This window comes from Branchiostoma belcheri, unplaced genomic scaffold, assembly GCF_001625305.1.
Source record: "Branchiostoma belcheri isolate BF01 breed outbred unplaced genomic scaffold, Haploidv18h27 scaffold115, whole genome shotgun sequence".
Taxonomy (NCBI): domain Eukaryota; kingdom Metazoa; phylum Chordata; class Leptocardii; order Amphioxiformes; family Branchiostomatidae; genus Branchiostoma; species Branchiostoma belcheri.
This window is the reverse complement of record NW_017802547.1, coordinates 747,071-765,668: the sequence shown is the minus strand read 5'-3', so window position 1 is coordinate 765,668 and position 18,598 is coordinate 747,071. Positions and strand designations below refer to the sequence as shown.

The window sequence follows — 18,598 nt, the reverse complement described above, 5'->3', positions numbered from 1 at the left end:
ATTATCAAGCATTGGATATAACGTGTTTTAATAATAATACTTAAAGGTTCACATCTAAACTTTTGATTGCTTTACACCAGGTAATGCCCCTCCCTCTTTGATTATTAACGGTTTGCCCCTGGACTGAATTAATCAAACACCTGATACTACCAACATTTGTCTTATTGTTAGTCGGGTTGGAGAAAGGGGCGAAGAAAAGGAGGCGACATATAAACAACTTGTCAGAAGAGACAGACGGCCTAACAGACGACTCCCTTCTTTCCACAGTAGGTTTATCTGAACTATTTTGGAAATACCGAGTTTCTACTGTTTACACGAAGACACACGCACAATGTATCCATTCTCTAGCCTCCTTGGCAGCCTCTACTACTGTGGCTTTCACATGGCTTTTACGGTGCATTTTTCTTATGGCAATCACTTCTAATTATATTTGGGTTCTTGAGCCGACCCCAGTAAGCTATTAATTCCGTCCACCCAGAATAAAACACTATGCCACTATTGATGACTATTTTAGGGCAATTTGTGCCCCTCCCCACGCACGGCGCTCGGTACAGAAGCGTCGCATTGCGGTACAATTCAGCACAGCAAGCTAACGTTACCAGGTCGACTCTACAGTCGCCCTGGTAACGCCTGGTAGCGCGACAGTTCTACAACACGTTTTATTATTGTCGCGCCAATGTAGGATGTGGTAGCCTCTACCTGACCCCTTGGAGGGCTGAAAAAATTTGTAGAAATTTGCTAAAATGGGGGGGGGGATGTTTATCATAGGGCTTGGTCGAACATTGGAGTGTAGGTTGGTCCGTTCGTTCGTTACAAAAATGATGATGATGAATTCTATGACTCCTCTGGTCAATTTTTTACACAGATTTTTTTTTCAGCAAACAACCTATCTAGATGATTGAAAACATGTTTTTTCAAAGTTGATTCAGTGGCAAATAGCTGTTGTAATAGTTGGCAGTGAACTTAGCACATTATATTTATCATTTCTTTTTTTAACAAGGTTCATGAGTTGAAAATTTGAAAATGTAGGAATCTTGTTTGCTTATCACGCCTTGTTTTTTTCACCCTCTCACATTTAATATAAAGTCTACGGAGGATGTCATTCATAAAATTTGCGCCAGTGCTGTGGCCTAATGTCGAATGCTTGCAAGGTGCCAGTTTGTACCATGCTGTATCCGCCGCTTTTTATATCATCAAGGACACTGAGATATGACCAAGGACACTTCCGTGCGCGTCAAACCAGCGCCCAGGTCCTTTGTATGAGCAAATATACATGTAGGTAGTGTTTAATCATGAGAATGAAGGTTTACCTACGTAGAGATATGCTAAAAAAAGTAGGTAGGTAAAAGTAGTCCCATAGCGTATTTAGGCCATAGGGTGGGTTGTTATTCACTGTGTCAAGGGCACGGTATTATATTGGAAGGCAGAGCCCAACCCTCTCCTTTCACTCCAAGCTAAGCAAGGTCAGGTACTCGTACTAGTCCATTATACTAGTACACACGTGCATGGGTGTGCACTAAGTACCTTTCCCAAGGACACAAGATCGGTGACATGGCAGGATTCGAACCTAACTCCTCTGGGTTCTGGGCCAAAAACGCTGTCGTTACGCCACACGACCACCTATACAAATATGATACAGAGCTATAAAACTTTGTTCCAAATACAGCACACATACAAGAAAAAAACCGCGCATATATATAACTCTCCTGGAGGTCACCTTTTGGCGGCAAACAAATTCGTTCGACCGGCCGTTGACCGATTGTGACGCCGGCATTGCGAAAAGTACAGCTAGTTGAAACCTGTAAAGCGCTATGCACATTGTCAAGTTCGACTGGACAAACTCCTTATACAATATCGATAAGAAAATTGACGTTGCCAATAACACAAGCTTGTTGTCACTGTTTTATTTTATGAACGACACTTGTTGAACAAATGTGTTCTAGCGTGTCAGATCCTGATGGGCTGATGCAGCGACAACGGCAAAAGCAGAATTAGAAACTATTTCTGTCACGAATGATTACAGAACAAAATCGTCTGTTGCAATGGCGTCGTAGTCCCCGTCACTGACGTTTACATGTCGATCTCCTGGGTGGGGTGACGGCTCTTTCGGTAACGGCGAACAACAAGGGCTGTTCCGACAAGCGCGATGACTCCCACCGCTCCCGCGATGGCGGCTGCTGCAGGACTGAAGAGCTTGGTGTTCTTCACAGGCAGTTCTGCCGACATGCGCACAACTGTAACATTGAATTTGAAAGTCATGATGTCAAAGTAAGAGAATCTTCAGCAGAATTCTCATTTGCCTAGATTTTACGGTAGACCGGAGCGGGTATAGTATGATTTCAGGAGACAAGATGTATGCAATTAGTCCAAACAGTAGAAAAACCCTTAATAGATGGTTTCTGATTCAACCCTAGATTTTTTTTCAGATTTGACTCACACACTGTATTTCATTGAATAACACGTATTTACAATTAATCTGCAGAAAGCCATTGAAATACATAACCATAACATTTGAATTATTATTGTGATAATCATCTATAAACAACCAGTAACAAGACAATGGTTTAATTAGAAAATTGAAAGGAGAGAAAAGATGTTGGTGCCATACCAGAGCCCAGAGCCGGAAGCTTCCCGTCGTGCCTTGCCGGATCTCGCGCAGGTATCCTCGCAAGGGCTGCCGGGAGCAGCAGAGCAGACAAGCAGGTAACAGTGGAGGTAGACCTGGTGGGTAAAACAAATAAAGCAACTAGGTAAAGGGTTGTAAAATGTATCAGGTTCAGGCAATTTGAAATTTTCGTAGGGCCCTAGAGTACGCACGTGATACCCACCATACCGTACTCTTTCCAGCACGAAACCATGTATTTTTCACTGTTTTCGTTGGATGTTTCCGGTCACCGTTGCATTTGCATTTTGCCTGTTGCAGAGGATATGTATTCCGACATAACATTTGGACACTACAGTCGGGATGTTAACCGACGCGAATACGACCTAATATGAGACGTTCTTCTGAAGTACTATCTACTATGCACAATGCATTACGGTTTCGCGCCATACTATGCCATGCCACATGCTGACAACAGTATGTAAAGGCATACAGAAAAGGTTTGTTACGATATGACATACCGGTGAGTTAGGGTTAGAAACGAACTCGAAGGCCCTCATGCTGAACCGCTGAACCTCGGGTGATGGGGAGGGCAGTAGCTGCAGCACATTGCCGTCAGTAGGGCACCTGGGAGAAACATGAATGTAAAGGACATATTGAAAAATTATGTTTTACGATTACGCCAGGATAATCATCAACAACATCTTGGGCAGTAAAGGAAGAACAAGACATATATTGATATAGAAATTAACTTGAAATACTGTTATTTCATATTATTCAATATCATGATAATTTTTGTCGGAGGGCTAATTGAAATTTTCTTCAACTAGAAGTCACTAAAACCTACCTGATTTGACTTCTACTGAAAGAAAGCATTGTTTTGATGCGTTCCATTCATTGTTCAGTCTAGTTCTGGATGGTCCACGCATACCCAGAACCGCCCCTAGGTCACATTTGCGATCTGGATACGCAAAGACTATCCAGAACTGTGCCTGACCCTAACCCTAACCCTAACTCATTCAAATTTAGAATTGGCACGGTTTTGGATACGATAGGGATTGCTTACTTGTTTTCGATGACGACAAACTGAGGGTGGCTGTCCGGGTCGGTGTCGGTGGTGGTGACACATGTCGTGGCCCTGATGCGCAGGTCCTTGTCCGATGACAGCAGACGCGTCTCCACGTACAGTGGATCCCCGATGACAACACTGGCAGGCGCCGCTATCTCGGTCTGGTAACTGTTGTCCTGGTAGAACTTCATCTCGCTGTTGTATTCACCGAAAGCGAAGGGGTCGTAATTGATCAGCCGGCCCACTTTTGCGTGACCGGGTGTGAACATGCCGCTCACCAAGGTCTCGCGAGAAATGGCGCAGTGGAAGTCGAGATTTCCGAGAAAGCTGATGTCCCCGTCGACCACGTGGACTCTCTGCTCGATGGCGTTGGAGTAGATGATGTAGTTTTCTGTCTCCTGTGAACAAAACATGTCCCAAAAAAGTGAGATACATGAACATATTAATGAGCCTTACATGTACAACCCTCCCAAAAACTGCAGCGTAGTTAGTCGGTAGAGACTAGAATGTGACCGCCCCGATCGTTACCTGTCGAGTCGTGCCGCAGGCGTCCAGAGCGGTCTCGAACACAAGATGAGTCGCGTTGGCGGTCGCCACGCACGAGTTGTCGATCAGGTGGGTGGTTTGCTCGTCCAGGTTGGGAGCGGCGGCCCTGTCGACGACGACCTGTATGACATCAGAACTGCAGGTAACGGTCATGCCGATAGGCTCCGTCGGGGCGGGGGTGGTTGTGGGTTCGGGGGTTGTAGGCATCGTGGTCGTGGGTTCAGGTGTTGTAGTCGTAGTGGTTGTAGGCATGGTGGTGGTGGTTGTGGGTGGGGGCTGCGTAACAACATCGGTAGGTTTGTCGGTCTCAGGTTTAGTGGCGGGCTGGGACGGAGTAGTCGTGTCTGCCGCGGCGTCGGTGGGAGCAGCGGTGTCCGGTTGGGATGGGTCGGTAGGAGCGTCGGTCGGAGCATCGGTCGGAGCATTGGTCGGAGCATTGGTCGGAGCATCGGTAGGAGCGTCGGTAGTTTCCGGCTTGGTTGTGGGCAACGGTGTGGTCGTTGTAGTCGTGGGGGGCGCTGGTGTATCGACTGTAATGGGATGTGTCTGTTAGCCCGACGATTTAGAAATCGAATTTCTCTTAATCTTATAATGATGTTTCGCGTTCAGAATGACCTTTAAGACTTAAGTCTCATACATAGACATAGTTTAGTGGCTTCGCTTTGTTTAGTGATGTCAACTACATAGATATCTGACATGATGCTAATCTGATTCGTAATTAGTCGAAATAGGTCAGCTGGGGTCTTTTTCAAAATGGTCGAACCATGACGTAAAAAGTCAATATGGCGACACCCAGTATTTTCAGGGTAAAGCAGGATAAGATTTTGCAACGCGTTCAAAAACCTTTAACTGCCTGCCTAGTATGGCTTACTAATACTGCAAAATACTGTGTTGCAAAATACTGTGCAGCGACATTACTTATGTTGATGTTGACGTCGTCAATAGCCACGTGGCACAGTCTGTTGTTCCCCCGGACTGTCACGAAGGCGATCTGACAAAACAACAAAAACACAATGATCGTCAGTACATCATTACATAAATGTTCCCCAACAAGTAACATATCAAAAGTACAATGTAAAGCACAAGAGGTGACACATGATGTTTTTTTTAAATAGCTAGTGGTAGTGCGATGCTCTCGTTTCCAGTCAAGCAACCAGAGCTACTTGTGGGCTCGCACTAGCCTGGATGCCAGACTGTTGCCAATTAAGGCCAGTGCACAGACCATTGCCTCAGCTAGGCCCTGTTGCTCATAGCCTAGCTATAGGGACATGTCGGCCCTGGAGCTAGGTAGCTAGTCTGAGACAGAGACAGAGCCAGAGCCACCTGGAGAGCCAACTGCCAAGGCGCTACGCTGTCTGAAGAAGCATGCGGCCTTGAGTGAGTGAGAGGTAACAAAACATATATAGACCTACCTGGTACGGTTCATTAAAGTTTGGGGGGTCGAGGGCCACGGAACCGCGTTGCCAGTTGAGGTTATCGATGCCCTGGATGTTCCAGACCTGGATCTCCTGTCCTCCCTGCAGGATGTACACGGACAGGTCCAGGTCGCCGCCATGCATGGTGTACCAGAAGTCCAGGAAAGCGGTGCCGGTGAGCTCGCTGCTGACCAGCCAGGCTTCATCCCCCGGCAGGTTATTGGCACAGTCGGACTGCAGGAACCAGCCGTGACCGTGACCTGACAAAGATAGAAGCTATATTTATGAATTTAAAACGCTTAGTGCTGAATATAGGATAGCAAGTAGGTCCATCTGGTGGGACGTAACGGTGTTTCATAATCACAAAGAACACAAATATTTGAATTGATAGGTCTGATATAATACATGTACCTCCCTGATGTGTGTGGTCCTCCGATGGTCCACTGCCCTCGACCTGCACATGTCCGTGTCCGTGACTTTTGCCATCGTATTGCGACCAAATCATAGGCTTGGTGGGGTCATTGGTGTACCCACAGTACGAATGGTCAAAGTTGCAGAACTGCCCATTGACTTGTAAATATAAGAAGCAAAAAAGGAGTAAATTCATTGTCAAACTAGAATCTTATCTAAGCTATACTCATCTCGGGTGGGTCGCCCACTCTCTCTCCAAGTGCTCCTGTTTTCATGACATTTTTAAAGTCCATGACGTATAAATCAACACCCCTGGCAATTTTTCCGTCCCCGATATCTAAACCGATGATATTTGCGTGACATATGTCGACAAGATGAGCCTAACCTGTCGTGCGACCATGGTACGACATAGACATCTTAGTACGCGATCGCAAACCGATGGCAATCGTGAGAGAGCCGTGCATGTGTTCTTCAAGATTCATCTGTCGACATGTCTAAGATATTTGTCGGCAGTCGGTTCTGTTACAGTCTGCCTAAGCTTGAAAATTCTGCGGCATCAAAATCGTACGACGGTCGAGGACGGACGTGACCGAGTCGTTACTCGTGATCAGACTGGGCTGATACACCGAAGACGGTGCCTAAAATGACAATGAGAGACTAAACCGATAATCATCATATCATTGACATACCTGAGACTGTGAAAACAGCCAAAGCGAGGAAGACGATCTGCATCATTCTCTTCTCCCGTTTTTGCCGAAACTCAGACCGAACAGAGCTGTTTTCCACAGAATCGTGCTACGTGCACGAGTAGACTTGTACAACTGAACGTCTGCTGATTCCAACACTGCTCTTATTTATAGCTAAATGTGTGTGTCGTCATTGTGTCAACAATGATTTGCATCATCCATGGATGTTACGTGACAAAGATATGGATCATAAATATATATTTCTCCTGCCGGACGGGAAGCAACTTTGACTTTGTTGACTTTCATAATATGTAATATCCATATATATGTGCAAACTTAAACTGTTTGAGACCCTATTTTTAAACTTGTACTTGGGAAATGTTGCACATTGTAAAAGGTCAGTACAATGAAAGAAGGAGAAGGTCCTTTGCCTGGATGCCAGCCTTGTGAGCGTTGGTCCTCTCTCCAAAAGGATGCCACCGTTTGGAAGCTTACGGACTTGTGATGACGGTATGTATGTCAGGGTATGGTAGAGACTGGTAGAATTCTATCGGTAGAGATCACGACTGGAGTCTGTAAAGTTTAAGATATTTTCTTTTCAACTTTGATTCATGTCTCGTCTGTCAAATGGATTGACTTGAACACACTAACAGCATCCTGATCGGAGTCTTTGTTGACAAAGACTCTGGTCAGGATCTCTACCGGGAAAATCGCCGACGATTGTAACAGATCGTAGTCTCTGCTCTGGCATACACTATGAAAACGAGTACGATGATCCACTAGAAAAATTCATTCATGTTGCTGCAGCTGCCCAAAAATTCAAACCAGTTCATGCATCATGATCCCCGAAAGGACAACAGGACTCACACACTAGTAGCAGGCTGAAATCCCCGAAAAGGACGAGAATGTCACAATTACAAGGACAAGACATCTCCAGGTAAGTATATTCATTCCTGTGGGGGGGGGGGCAGTCAATCGGCATGCGCAGAAAAGGCACTTTATACACCAATATATTTTCGGACTTATTTTTTAAATAATTTTTTTTCCTGGGCAAGTTCTACTAAGAAAGGCTGAGGTTTCTGGTAAGGAGGACAGAAAAATGTATATTTTAAAATCTGCTACAAAAGTGTAACCTTTCGCATGAGTATCCCTGTTATTGACCCCAAATACTTCCTGACTGGATGGACTGACCCACTTTGCCAGGGGGTGAAATCCTGATATCATCAATATTTGACCGTAGCTTATTAACACACCAGAGGGGTGGGGGCGCTAATTTGTACTTCTAATTTTTACTCCAATTTTCTTATTGGCGCTTCTTCGACCGCCTTCCCTAAGAAAGGGACTCAGTGTAAAAGACGCCGACCGCACTGCGAACGCCTACAAAGGCGGCTAGAGGAGTACTAGTATTTGTATTGTTTCATGGTTGTTGCTATGGCCTCACGGGGCACGACGTACTGAACATCATTGTTCTCCCCCCCCCTCTCAACTTTTTGACTCTTCCCACCTGCTAACGTCACTTCAGGGTACTGACGTTCACATCTATCATAATGTAAATCCGGCCAAGTTACGATAACAGTCTTATCGCAAACACACTGAGACCCCAAGAAGGCTCTGGGTCTAGGTAACGTGACTTATCCGTACGGCTGTCGGAAGCAGCCATGGGATCAAACACAGTTTTAGCAAACACAGAAGAAAGACCGTTGTACACAAACAGGTAGAAGCGGCCTTGGGGATTTAAATAATAAAAGAAACAGCTTAAGGGTAGACAGAAAACTTAACGAGAAAACATGTAACATTTCCCACCCTAAATTTCCTTAACTATACTTTTTATTAAATTATACAATATACATCAAGCAACTATATGAAAATGTAGTCTTTCGTTTAATTCATAGGGAAAAGTATTTTTTCGCTCCAAAACAAAAAAATATTTATTACATTTATAGATTATGTTAAGTCTTGGCTTTACGCTAAATTCAGACGCCAATCACGCTACGTAGAATGGAAACGAGTAGATATTTTATTATACAATCTCCATAAGAAAGATGACGTCTCTGAGGACACAGGTTCGTTGTCACTACTTTATTGAATGAACGACACTTGTTAAACAAATGTCAGATCCTGATGGGCTGGTGCGGCGACAACGGCAGAAGCAGAATTAGGAATTTTCTATCACGAATGATTACAGAACAAAATCGTCAGTTGCAAGGGGGGCGTAATTGTAGCGTTTTTTAACATCTCTTTTACATGTCGATCTCGTCGGTGGGGTGACGGCTCTTTCGGTAACGGCGAACAACAAGGGCTGTTCCGACGAGCGCGATGACTCCCACCGCTCCCGCGATGGCGGCTGCTGCAGGACTGAAGAGCTTGGTGTTCTTCACAGGCAGTTCTGCCGACATGCGCACAACTGTAACATTGAATTGAAGATTCATGAAGTCAAAGTAAGAGACTCTTCATCCGACGTCCCACAGTAGGGAAATTCTCCTTATTTGCCTAGATTTTACGATTTTGCAGAGATGTAAGTTTGTTGGGGTTTAGGTGGCGTGTATAATATGATTGAACAGAGGAAAAACCTTTTACGAACTGTCAAAAAACAGCAAGAACGGTTTGGTTAAAACTGAAGACGAATGAAAAGATGTTCTGTACCAGAGCCGAGAGCCGGAGCTTCCCGTCGTGCCTTGCCGGATCTCGCGCAGGTATCCTCGCAAGGGCTGCCGGGAGCAGCGGAGCAGACAAGCAGGTAACAGTGGAGGTAGACCTGGTGGGTAAAGAGATACAACAAGTAGGTATTTAGATGGTGAATACGATCCTTAAAAAATAATATGCATTGTTTTACACTTCATCATTTAGCTTTTTGTCTGTATATATAAACATGACATGTTAATGTAGATTTGACATACCGGTGAGTTAGGGTTAGAAACGAACTCGAAGGCCCTCATGCTGAACCGCTGAACCTCGGATGATGGGGAGGCCAAGAGTTGCACCACACTGGTAGAAGCAGGGCACCTAGGTGTTGTCACGGGAATAAAATGAGGAAAATAAGAATTCATATGCTACATCACAGTGAAACTTTGCTTTTGGAAGATCCCTGACTAAAAAGTGGTATCCTATCTGGGCTAGGACTCCATATGGATCATCGTTTGGAGGTGCAAGATATCCATGGCCATATTTGCGGCTGCTGAAACCAGGAAGCTTAGAACTTGTAAAAACCCATATTTAGGGCACAGAGAACAAGAAACATAACTAGATTTTAAGAATGTTCATTTAAAATGATGACTAACAAAACATTTGGAAGACTTCCTGGCATTCAAGAATTGAGATATAGTCAGTCGTTGTCTAAGTGGTCAGTTTGTGGACTAAACGTTCCATTCATCGTACAATAATGCACTGGGATGACCCCAGCGACTTAGGCTGTTATCTCATCAATGCAGGGTGTATTTCGGTAAATTTAAGCCTCCAATATCTGTTTTCCGGTGTATTCCGGTGAATAGGCAGACCCGTACTTACTTGTTATCGATGGCGACATACTGGGGGCTGCTGTCTGGGGAGGTGTCGGTGGTGACGACACATTTGGTGGCCCTGATGCGCAGGTCCTTGTCCGATGACAGCAGACGCGTCTCCACGTACAGGTAGTCTCCCACGGACACGCTGATAGGCGCCGTCAGCTCGTGCTGGTAACTGTTGTCCTGGAAGAACCTCATCTCGCTGTTGTATTCACCGAAAGCGAAGGGGTCGTAATTGATCACCCGGCCAAATTTGGCGCTACCGGGTGTGAACGTGCCGCTCACCAAGGTCTCGCGAGAAATGGCGCAGTGGAAGTCGAGACTTCCGATGAAGCTGATCTCGCCGACTCGCTGGTCGAGCGCGTTGGAGTAGATGATGTAGTTCTCTGTCTCCTGTGAACAAAACATGTCCCGAGAAAAAGTGAGATACATACTGCTGAACCTTGCATGTACAGCCCCTTCAAAAGTCAATTCCATGTGTTTTCACAAATTCCATTCTAACAATAAAACATTGGATCCTGCATTATTGAAACGACATACATACTAGTAAGGACACAGTCATGGGCATCATATGATTTTGTTTGTCGCACAAGGATCTACGGCAACACTTCCCCATCACAAGGAAGCTGAATGTGATTGTCTTAAGGATACCCAAACTTTGCACTCTTGTACGACGGATGGCACGTATGGACCGATCAGTCCGATCAGATACTTCGTATGATTGCAAATTTGTCCTACACAATTTAGCTGTTTTGTTACTTTAAAAGTGTGTTAGATTGTTGTCGGCAGTCACGGTGGTCAAAGACAGTTTAAAATCAGTCTAGGACGACGTCCTGCGAGGGGCCGTTACCTGTCGAGTCGTGCCGCAGGCGTCCAGAGCGGTCTCGAACACGAGATGAGTCGCGTTGGCGGTCGCCACGCAGGTAGGGTCGATCAGGTGGGTGGTTTGCTCGTTCAGGTCGGGAGCGGCGGCCCTGTCGACGACGACCTGTATCATGTCAGAGTTGCAGTGAATGGTCAAGCCAGGCTTCGTGGGCTCAGGAGTGGTCACTTTGATGGTTGTGGGTTCGGGGGTTGTAGGCATCGTGGTCGTGGGTTCAGGTGTTGTAGTCGTAGTGGTGGTTGGCATGGTGGTGGTGGTTGTGGTGGGGCTGCGTAGCAGCGTCGGTAGGTTTGTCGGTCACAGGCTTAGTGGCGGGCTGGGACGCAGCAGTCACGGCGTCGGTGGGAGCAGCGGTGTCCGGTTGGGGTGGGACGGTACCAGCGTCGGTAACAGCATCGGTAGCGGCGTCAGTGGGAGCATCGGTAGGAGCATCGGTAGCAGCAACGGTAGGGGCTTCGGTAGGAGCATCGGTAGGGGCAGCGGTAGGGGCAGTGGTAGGAGCTTCAGTTGGCGGCTTGGGGTTGTGGGGCACGGCGACTGGAATGAGATTCATCCGTTAGTTCAGTGCCGTGCTGTGTGCATGGTGATGTTAGCTACAAACAACCTGACGTAATGTAAATCTGATTATTGAAGTAGGTCAACTGAGCTCTAGATCTTTTTCAAGATTGCCGATCAATGATGTCACAGGTCAATATGGCGACGTCCATCAAGTCGAGGGTAAAACATAATTTGTTAGAATTAGAATTTGAATAAAATTTTGCTATCGCTACGCATTCGAAAAACTGACTGCCTGGTGGTATGATCAGTGATCAATACTGCATAAACATGACATGCTAAAAATTATTCAGAAGAGAAAGATTTTCGAAATTGACATAGATTTGCAACGGCTTATGCCTTTTCTTTGTCATGGTTTCCTGTGTTGTTGGACGCTATTCTGCTCTGAAATTTTGGGGTAAGATGGAAAGAATTTCTGACTACTTGAATTGCGGTTGTGGCTGCCAGACAAGCTAGACTGCCAAGGAAACAATGCGGTTCCATTCCCAAACATTTGCTTATAAATCAGCTCTACTGCTTCAGCAACGAAGCAAAGGAACTTTTACACTGAGGTTACCTATGTTGATGTTCACGTCATCAATAGCCACGTGGCACAGTGGGTCTGCCCCCCGGACTGTCACGAAGGCGATCTGACAAACAACAAAAAGTAATATCAGTACATAAATATTCCCCATAAAAAACAAGTCAAAAGTAGACTAGACAGGTAACATTTGCAAAGCAAATGCACAATGTTTACCTTTACATGCTCTAGCCTCAACAAACTACTGTTCTGTTTATTCCTATTCTTCTTTGTGGGCTCGAGCTAGCCTTGATGCAAGACTGATGCACAGGTCATTGCCTCAGTTAGACCTTGTTGTTCGTGGTTTGTAGAGTATCCTAGGGACATTTTGGTCCTGAAGCCGGGAACTATGTAGGTAACATGATCGTGAAAATATCTCGAGTTTATCCGTAAGAATGGTGCCAGGCAATTGTGACTGGTGCATACGTGTCGTTCAAAAACATGCAGATTACACTTACCCGGTACGGTTGATAGAAGTTTGGGGGGTCGAGGGCCACGGAACCGCGCAGCCAGAAGGGGTTGTCGATGTTCATCCTGTTCCAGACCTGAATCTCCTGCCCTCCCTGCAGGATGTACACGGACAGGTCCAGGTCGCCGCCGTTCATGGTGTACCAGAAGTCCAGGAAAGCGGTGCCGGTGAGTTCGCGACTGACCAGCCAGGCTTCATCCCCCGGCAGGTTATTGGCACAGTCGGACTGCGCGAACCAACCGTGACCGTGACCTGACGTGATGAATTAAAGATGGACGACTTATGAACTCATACTGCTAATAGGGTGGAATATGGGGTAGCAAGGTGGTTCATCGGGTGGAACTTGAAGCCAGAGGTCCCGCTTTAAATCCCACCAAACTGGTATGACACAGGAACTGCATACAGTATTTTAGACAACCGTTGTTTTTCACCCAAGCGGTTCACTATAGTACCGGTTATGCGTAACAAACAAATCCTGGACTCCAGGCGGTTGCAAGGGCACACGCAGGCCATCTCTTCGGGACCAGGACTGACATACCCCCAAGGAAATTTTACCTCAGCATAGCGCACCCGACACACACTGCCTTAGGGCTCTTTTTTGAAGTCAGGCAGGTAGAACTACCAGGCTTAGTTACCCAGAAGGGGATAGAAGACACATAATGATTTGAATCATATAAAGCACAGGAACAATCATATTAATCATAGAAGCCTATTTTATCACTCGTGAGAGGTAATATGTACATGTATACGTATTGTTTGCCATGAGATACTTAGGCTGTTTATCTTTGGATTTCCGAAACACAAAATTTTTCAAAGTGGTGGATACATGTTACCCAGTGAATAAATGGTAAAAAAACGGTAGAGCACGATTTACTGGTGTGTCACAATGTATTTGAATTGATATGTCTGATACAGTACCTCCCTGATGTGTGTGGTCCTCCGATGGCCCACTGCCCTCGATCTGCACATGTCCGTGTCCGTGACTGTTGCCATCGAACTCTTCCCAAGTCATAGGCTTGGTGGGGTCATTGGTGTAACCACAGAACGAGTGGTCAAAGTTGCAGAACTGGGCGTTGACTTATGAAAATAAGAAGCAAGAAAAGAGACCAGATTTACTGCTATTCAAACATTATATAACACATTTTATCTACTTCATACTTTTTCATCAGCATCTTTATAAGTCTACTCTTTCTCTACAAGTGTTCATGATTTCTATCAAACGTTTAACGTCCACGACTTGATGCTACGACAAATGTGACCGCGTCGTCACTCAGACTGGGAGACTGGCCTGATACACCGAAGACGGTAATCTCCAAGCATCATCTTTCGGTGGGCGCAAGGCAGTAGATCAAATTGGCCAGGCAGTTCCCCATTGTTCGGTGGCAAATGGATACTGTCTGGCTAATGGATACTGCCTGGCCAATTTGATACTGTCTTGCGGCCACCGAACGATCTGCTTGAAGATTACGAAGACGGTACCTAGAATTACAATTGGAGACTAAAAATCGATTATCAATATATCATTCAAATACCTGAGACTGTGAAAACAGCCAAAGCGATGAAGACGATCTGCATCATTCCTTTCTCACGTTTTTACCAAACTCAAACCGAACAGAGCTGTTTTCCACAGAATCGTGCTACGTGCACGAGTAGACTTGTACAACTGAACCTCTGTTGATCGCAACACCGCTCTTATTAATAGCTAAATGTCTGTGTCGTCATTGTGTCAACAGTGATTTGCTTATTTTATCATCGATGGGCGTTACGTGACAAAAGATATAAATATCATAATTACGCATTCTACTGCCGGACGGGAAGCAAGTTTGTTGACTTTTGTTTTATGTAATTTTAGAAATGCAAATTTTAACTGTTTGTAATCCCATTTTTAAATTTGTTATTTTTCCAGACTACGGATGTAACCTCTTAGTAGTAAAATAATTAGGTAACACCAGTCTAACTTAGTAGGAGATTTCATACAACCTCTTACTGGTGAAAAAAATGAGTTAACACCCCTCTAACTCATTTTTTCGCTAGTATGACATTTCTTTGAAATTTATTGGGTTAAAAGTACAAACTACGCATTAGCACCACTTTTGCTCTTAATTCGTGTTTTGCCCTCTTTTACAAATACTAACTGAATAAATGTGCTAAATAATCAGGTCTGTTATGGCTATGCCCTGGGCAGGGCGTATATTGAAAAGCTCACATCATTTATCCCCCAACCCGCTTTTTGACCCTCCCACCTGCTACCGTCACATCAGCGTCCCGACCTTCACACTAATCATAATGTAAATCCGCCCACATGATAACAGTCTTACCGCAAACACACTGATATTTTTAGACCCGACGAAAGCGACTCAGACTAGCGGCCCTGGGATCAAACACAGTTTTATCGCAAACATGTTGATAGCGTTAGACCCCATTTTCTATTGTGTTGCCTTCATCAAATTGTTGCAAGCGTAGAGAGAAAACATTTGCGAACAAACGCATAACACACCCTGCTCTAAATTTCCATTGTTATATTGTACAATTAGATGAATGTACATTTTATCATACATAGTAAAATGTTTTATTCATTTTTTGTGTAAAATGTATATTTTGAAGACTATAGTGAAATGTATATTTCGCTACAAAACAACATCTTGCTATATTTATTGAATACGTAAATTCTCATAGTTTAATGGGGGGGGGGCTGTGTTGGGAGTGCTCTAAAATAGATTCAGAAGTGACTGTATGTTTTGTATTTGTTACCCCAACTTTGTGATTGTGTTCTTTATGTTTTATGAGCAAAGGATCGTCGTAAACACATTATGTTCTTTCTGTACAATACTCTCAAATCTATGTGAATAAAATAAAATAAAAGTGCTACCGTATTAGGTTTAATCGGGTAGTGTGACTTCGTTTCACCCTAAAATTCAGCTCCATGTCTTAGAACAAGCGTATTTTATCACGTTTGCGAAAATTCAGGCATCAGTTACCGTAGAATGTACCGATAGGTTCTACCTTAGAGCTAAGCGGACCAGTTAAGACTCTGGAACTAGAACTGTTGATTACGTAAAAATGACATACATGTATTGCCTGGTTACCAGGCCTATCATAGCTCCCGAATACAATAGAAATTTGTGGAGAGGAGGTAGGACTCGGGAGCTATAAAAGGTCTGGTAACCAGGCTAATACATGTAGGCCTCCTTCTGTCCACCTGTTAAATAAGCGGTACGTTTCTCCTTGAAGCGACCACCGGACGGAAAGCAGCTGTGTTGACTTTTGGCAGGTCCTGTTTGTAGTCTTTTTATTTTTGAATTTCTTATCTCTTCAGACGTGGGAACTACTGCACATTGCGTCGTTTGTCGGGTTTACGTAACAAAACAAATGACGTGTACCATAACTTTGAAAACTAGCTCCAGCCAGTCAGCGTACAATTGGAAGCTTAGTTCTGTACTATTTCCAGTATATCTCGATAAATTGCAAAGGGAAGCTGATATAATTAAGGGATAATGACTGCACCTCGAGGTGTATATGGTGTCATAAGACCTGGTCATTTCCTATAACTATAAAAATACATCACCGAGTGGACCGTTATTCGACATTTTCTCATTCCCATGGTGCACTGCGCCTGGGGTAAAAATTCCCAGGTTGCATAGCACAATGTGATCTGAATTATGTGTTTCTGTGCTGTTTTACATTTGTTGCTGACAGAAACTAAAACAATGAAGTTTGATCCCCTGATATTTGTATACTACATCATTCTCTAGTTGTTGTCAGATTCGACCAATAGTAAGTCAATTAATAAAATGCCCCAACACCTCAAGACACACAGAAAAACATGCTGTTTAACGTCAACAGGATACCTCCCTGCGCTTTGCAATCTGGGAATGGGAAAACGGTGAATTATCATGTACTATAGTCTATCCAAACTTAGCGAGGTAGCAAGCTTCGCGATCGTCTACCCTGGTGCATCATAAGGCCTGTATGTTGAAATTATGAAATTTTGGTCTGGCGTTAATTACATAACAAACTTGGTCGGCATTAAATTAGCGTTGGTCAGCGTTTTGAATTTGTTTTATTGACATAGACAATGTGACAATATACTCAATAAAAAGTATATATCATAATATATAAATAAATATCATAACGCTACAGACACATATAGCAACAGTATGACATTGTTGTTATTGTATTACCCGTAAATGTACCGGTTCGTATAACAACAAAAATTGGAGACCTCATACCTCCATGAAATATGTAGAGCTTTTGTAAATGTTTCTTATTTGTCTTATCGATTGTTATAATTACCATAATCTAGTTTGATTTATGGTTTTCTAAACTCAAATTATAATATTTTGCGTGTAAAATTCCCATCCTTAGCTGCTAGGGGAATCGGAAAAAAACACACCATTTTTTTTTATCTTTGGTTACAGATAGCTTCTTCTGCCAGGAAAAGCTATCTGTGACCAAACATCCAAGACCATAGCATGTTCAGGACAAAAGAGACAAAAAAGGGGTCTGCTGCAATACCAAGGTCAGTCACTAGGAGGCCCATATTTGACCTTGACCTTTGTCTTCTTACAACATACCAACATAACAAATATCATCACAATCCATAAAGGCGTTCTGAAGTTATGATGACTACAAATGTGCAGAAACACACACACTGGAACTTTTACATTCAGGTTATCCAAGAAACAATGGAATGCGTAAGTATGGGCCGACTTCTAGTATCTTCTTCTCCTTAAGGAAGTTGGAGTAGACTGGTCTTTAGTACTTTGAAGCATTAATGCACAAAGATGTTTCGATCGACTATAAACAGTGTCATCTTACGACCTGTGCCGGCATTGCAGCTCTGGTAAGTCCTGGCGATCAAAATATTGGTCACAGTCACAGAACGCTGATTGGTGAATGGGTTAGAGAACGCTACACAGTGGTGAACTCTTCTTGGCTCGCCGCCTGTCCGCTCTTTTGTTGAGAACCGCACGAATGGCACTGTCGAAAACTTCCTTCAAACCGGCCTGAGTCAGGGACGAACATTCAGCGTACTGGACAGCTGTGAAAACAAAAGAAAGGTACGTATACAATCACGTTACATCATAGGGACACCATATTATGGATGTGGATGCAAGTATTTGCACTTCAGTGAATCGTAGCTCAAGTGTTTACCGGGTCATCCAGAGATCTTCTGACTTCCTCAAATAATCTCTAATAGGTGTGTATGATGACTCACAAAACGTCAAAAGATTATACAAGAGGAATACATAAAACCTGGCGATAAGACTTGATAAAAACGCCACGTACGCTTGAGCTACGGTCCACTGAAATGTTAATCAAGGATACCAACATGGCGGACAGCACCTGCTTGATTCATTGATATGGAACCACTTTTTCTAATTACAGCAGAAAACAACAACAACAACAACGTTAACAACAACAAAACAACGGGGAAATCAAATGCAGAATAACATCTGTAGTTTAGAAGTGTATTACCGTCTATTCGCTTTGCTGTTGCCAACGCTTCATCTTGTGTGATCATAGTTTCTTTTGAATCACTCTGAGCTTCTTCCTCATCACGGAGGTCACTCTTGGTCCCCACTAGGAGAATCGGAACATCAGGTTCGTGCCTCAGTAATTCCGCCTTCCACTAGAAAAAAAGACACGTTTAAGTTAACGCTACAGAACGGCACTTCAACCGTTTTCGTGTACCATTATAGGAACTCCAACTTGAAGAACAAGAAGTCGGAGATCTCAGACCTCCATGAAATATCTAGGTTGGTGTTGTGTGATTGTGATTGCGTCCTCTTCCCATTCACCATGGTGTCTTCAAGTCTTCCTTATAGTGCAAGAAAAACAACACCAGCTGTCAGCTGTCGAAACATGTACAAACAGAGATCGAGAGAGAGAGAGAGAGAGAG

The 18,598-nt window shown here is 44.1% G+C and overlaps 2 protein-coding genes and 1 pseudogene across 4 annotated transcripts in view; all 3 read right to left on the bottom strand.

Annotated features, from left to right (window-relative positions):
- Positions 1-1,875: 1,875 nt before the first annotated feature.
- LOC109462332 lies at positions 1,876-6,878 on the bottom strand. The gene is made up of 9 exons (XM_019758875.1): positions 6,733-6,878; positions 6,044-6,202; positions 5,630-5,892; positions 5,136-5,208; positions 4,200-4,747; positions 3,669-4,069; positions 3,124-3,229; positions 2,609-2,721; positions 1,876-2,234 (listed from the first exon to the last, which is right to left on the bottom strand). Exons 1-9 carry the CDS (start codon positions 6,776-6,778, stop codon positions 2,018-2,020), a joined length of 1,926 nt encoding a protein of 641 aa, XP_019614434.1. The 5' UTR covers positions 6,779-6,878; the 3' UTR covers positions 1,876-2,017.
- A 1,845-nt stretch (positions 6,879-8,723) lies between these two features.
- LOC109462334 lies at positions 8,724-14,462 on the bottom strand (annotated as a pseudogene). The gene is made up of 9 exons (XR_002139761.1): positions 14,228-14,462; positions 13,614-13,772; positions 12,685-12,947; positions 12,224-12,296; positions 11,080-11,649; positions 10,234-10,622; positions 9,627-9,732; positions 9,373-9,484; positions 8,724-9,133 (listed from the first exon to the last, which is right to left on the bottom strand). The product of XR_002139761.1 is annotated as a ZP domain-containing protein-like (transcript).
- Positions 14,463-17,309: 2,847 nt separating this feature from the next.
- LOC109462349 (rho-related protein rac1A-like) overlaps positions 17,310-18,598 on the bottom strand; it is a 4,088-nt gene continuing 2,799 nt past the window's right edge. The window contains exons 4-5 of one of the 2 annotated variants that reach the window (XM_019758892.1): positions 18,174-18,327; positions 17,310-17,736 (exon numbers count right to left, since the gene is read on the bottom strand). In XM_019758892.1, the coding sequence (XP_019614451.1) occupies positions 17,597-17,736; positions 18,174-18,327 (294 nt within the window). In that variant the 3' untranslated portion in view covers positions 17,310-17,596. The remainder of the gene's footprint in view (positions 17,737-18,173; positions 18,328-18,598) is intronic. The other variant, XM_019758890.1, reaches the window with a different exon arrangement.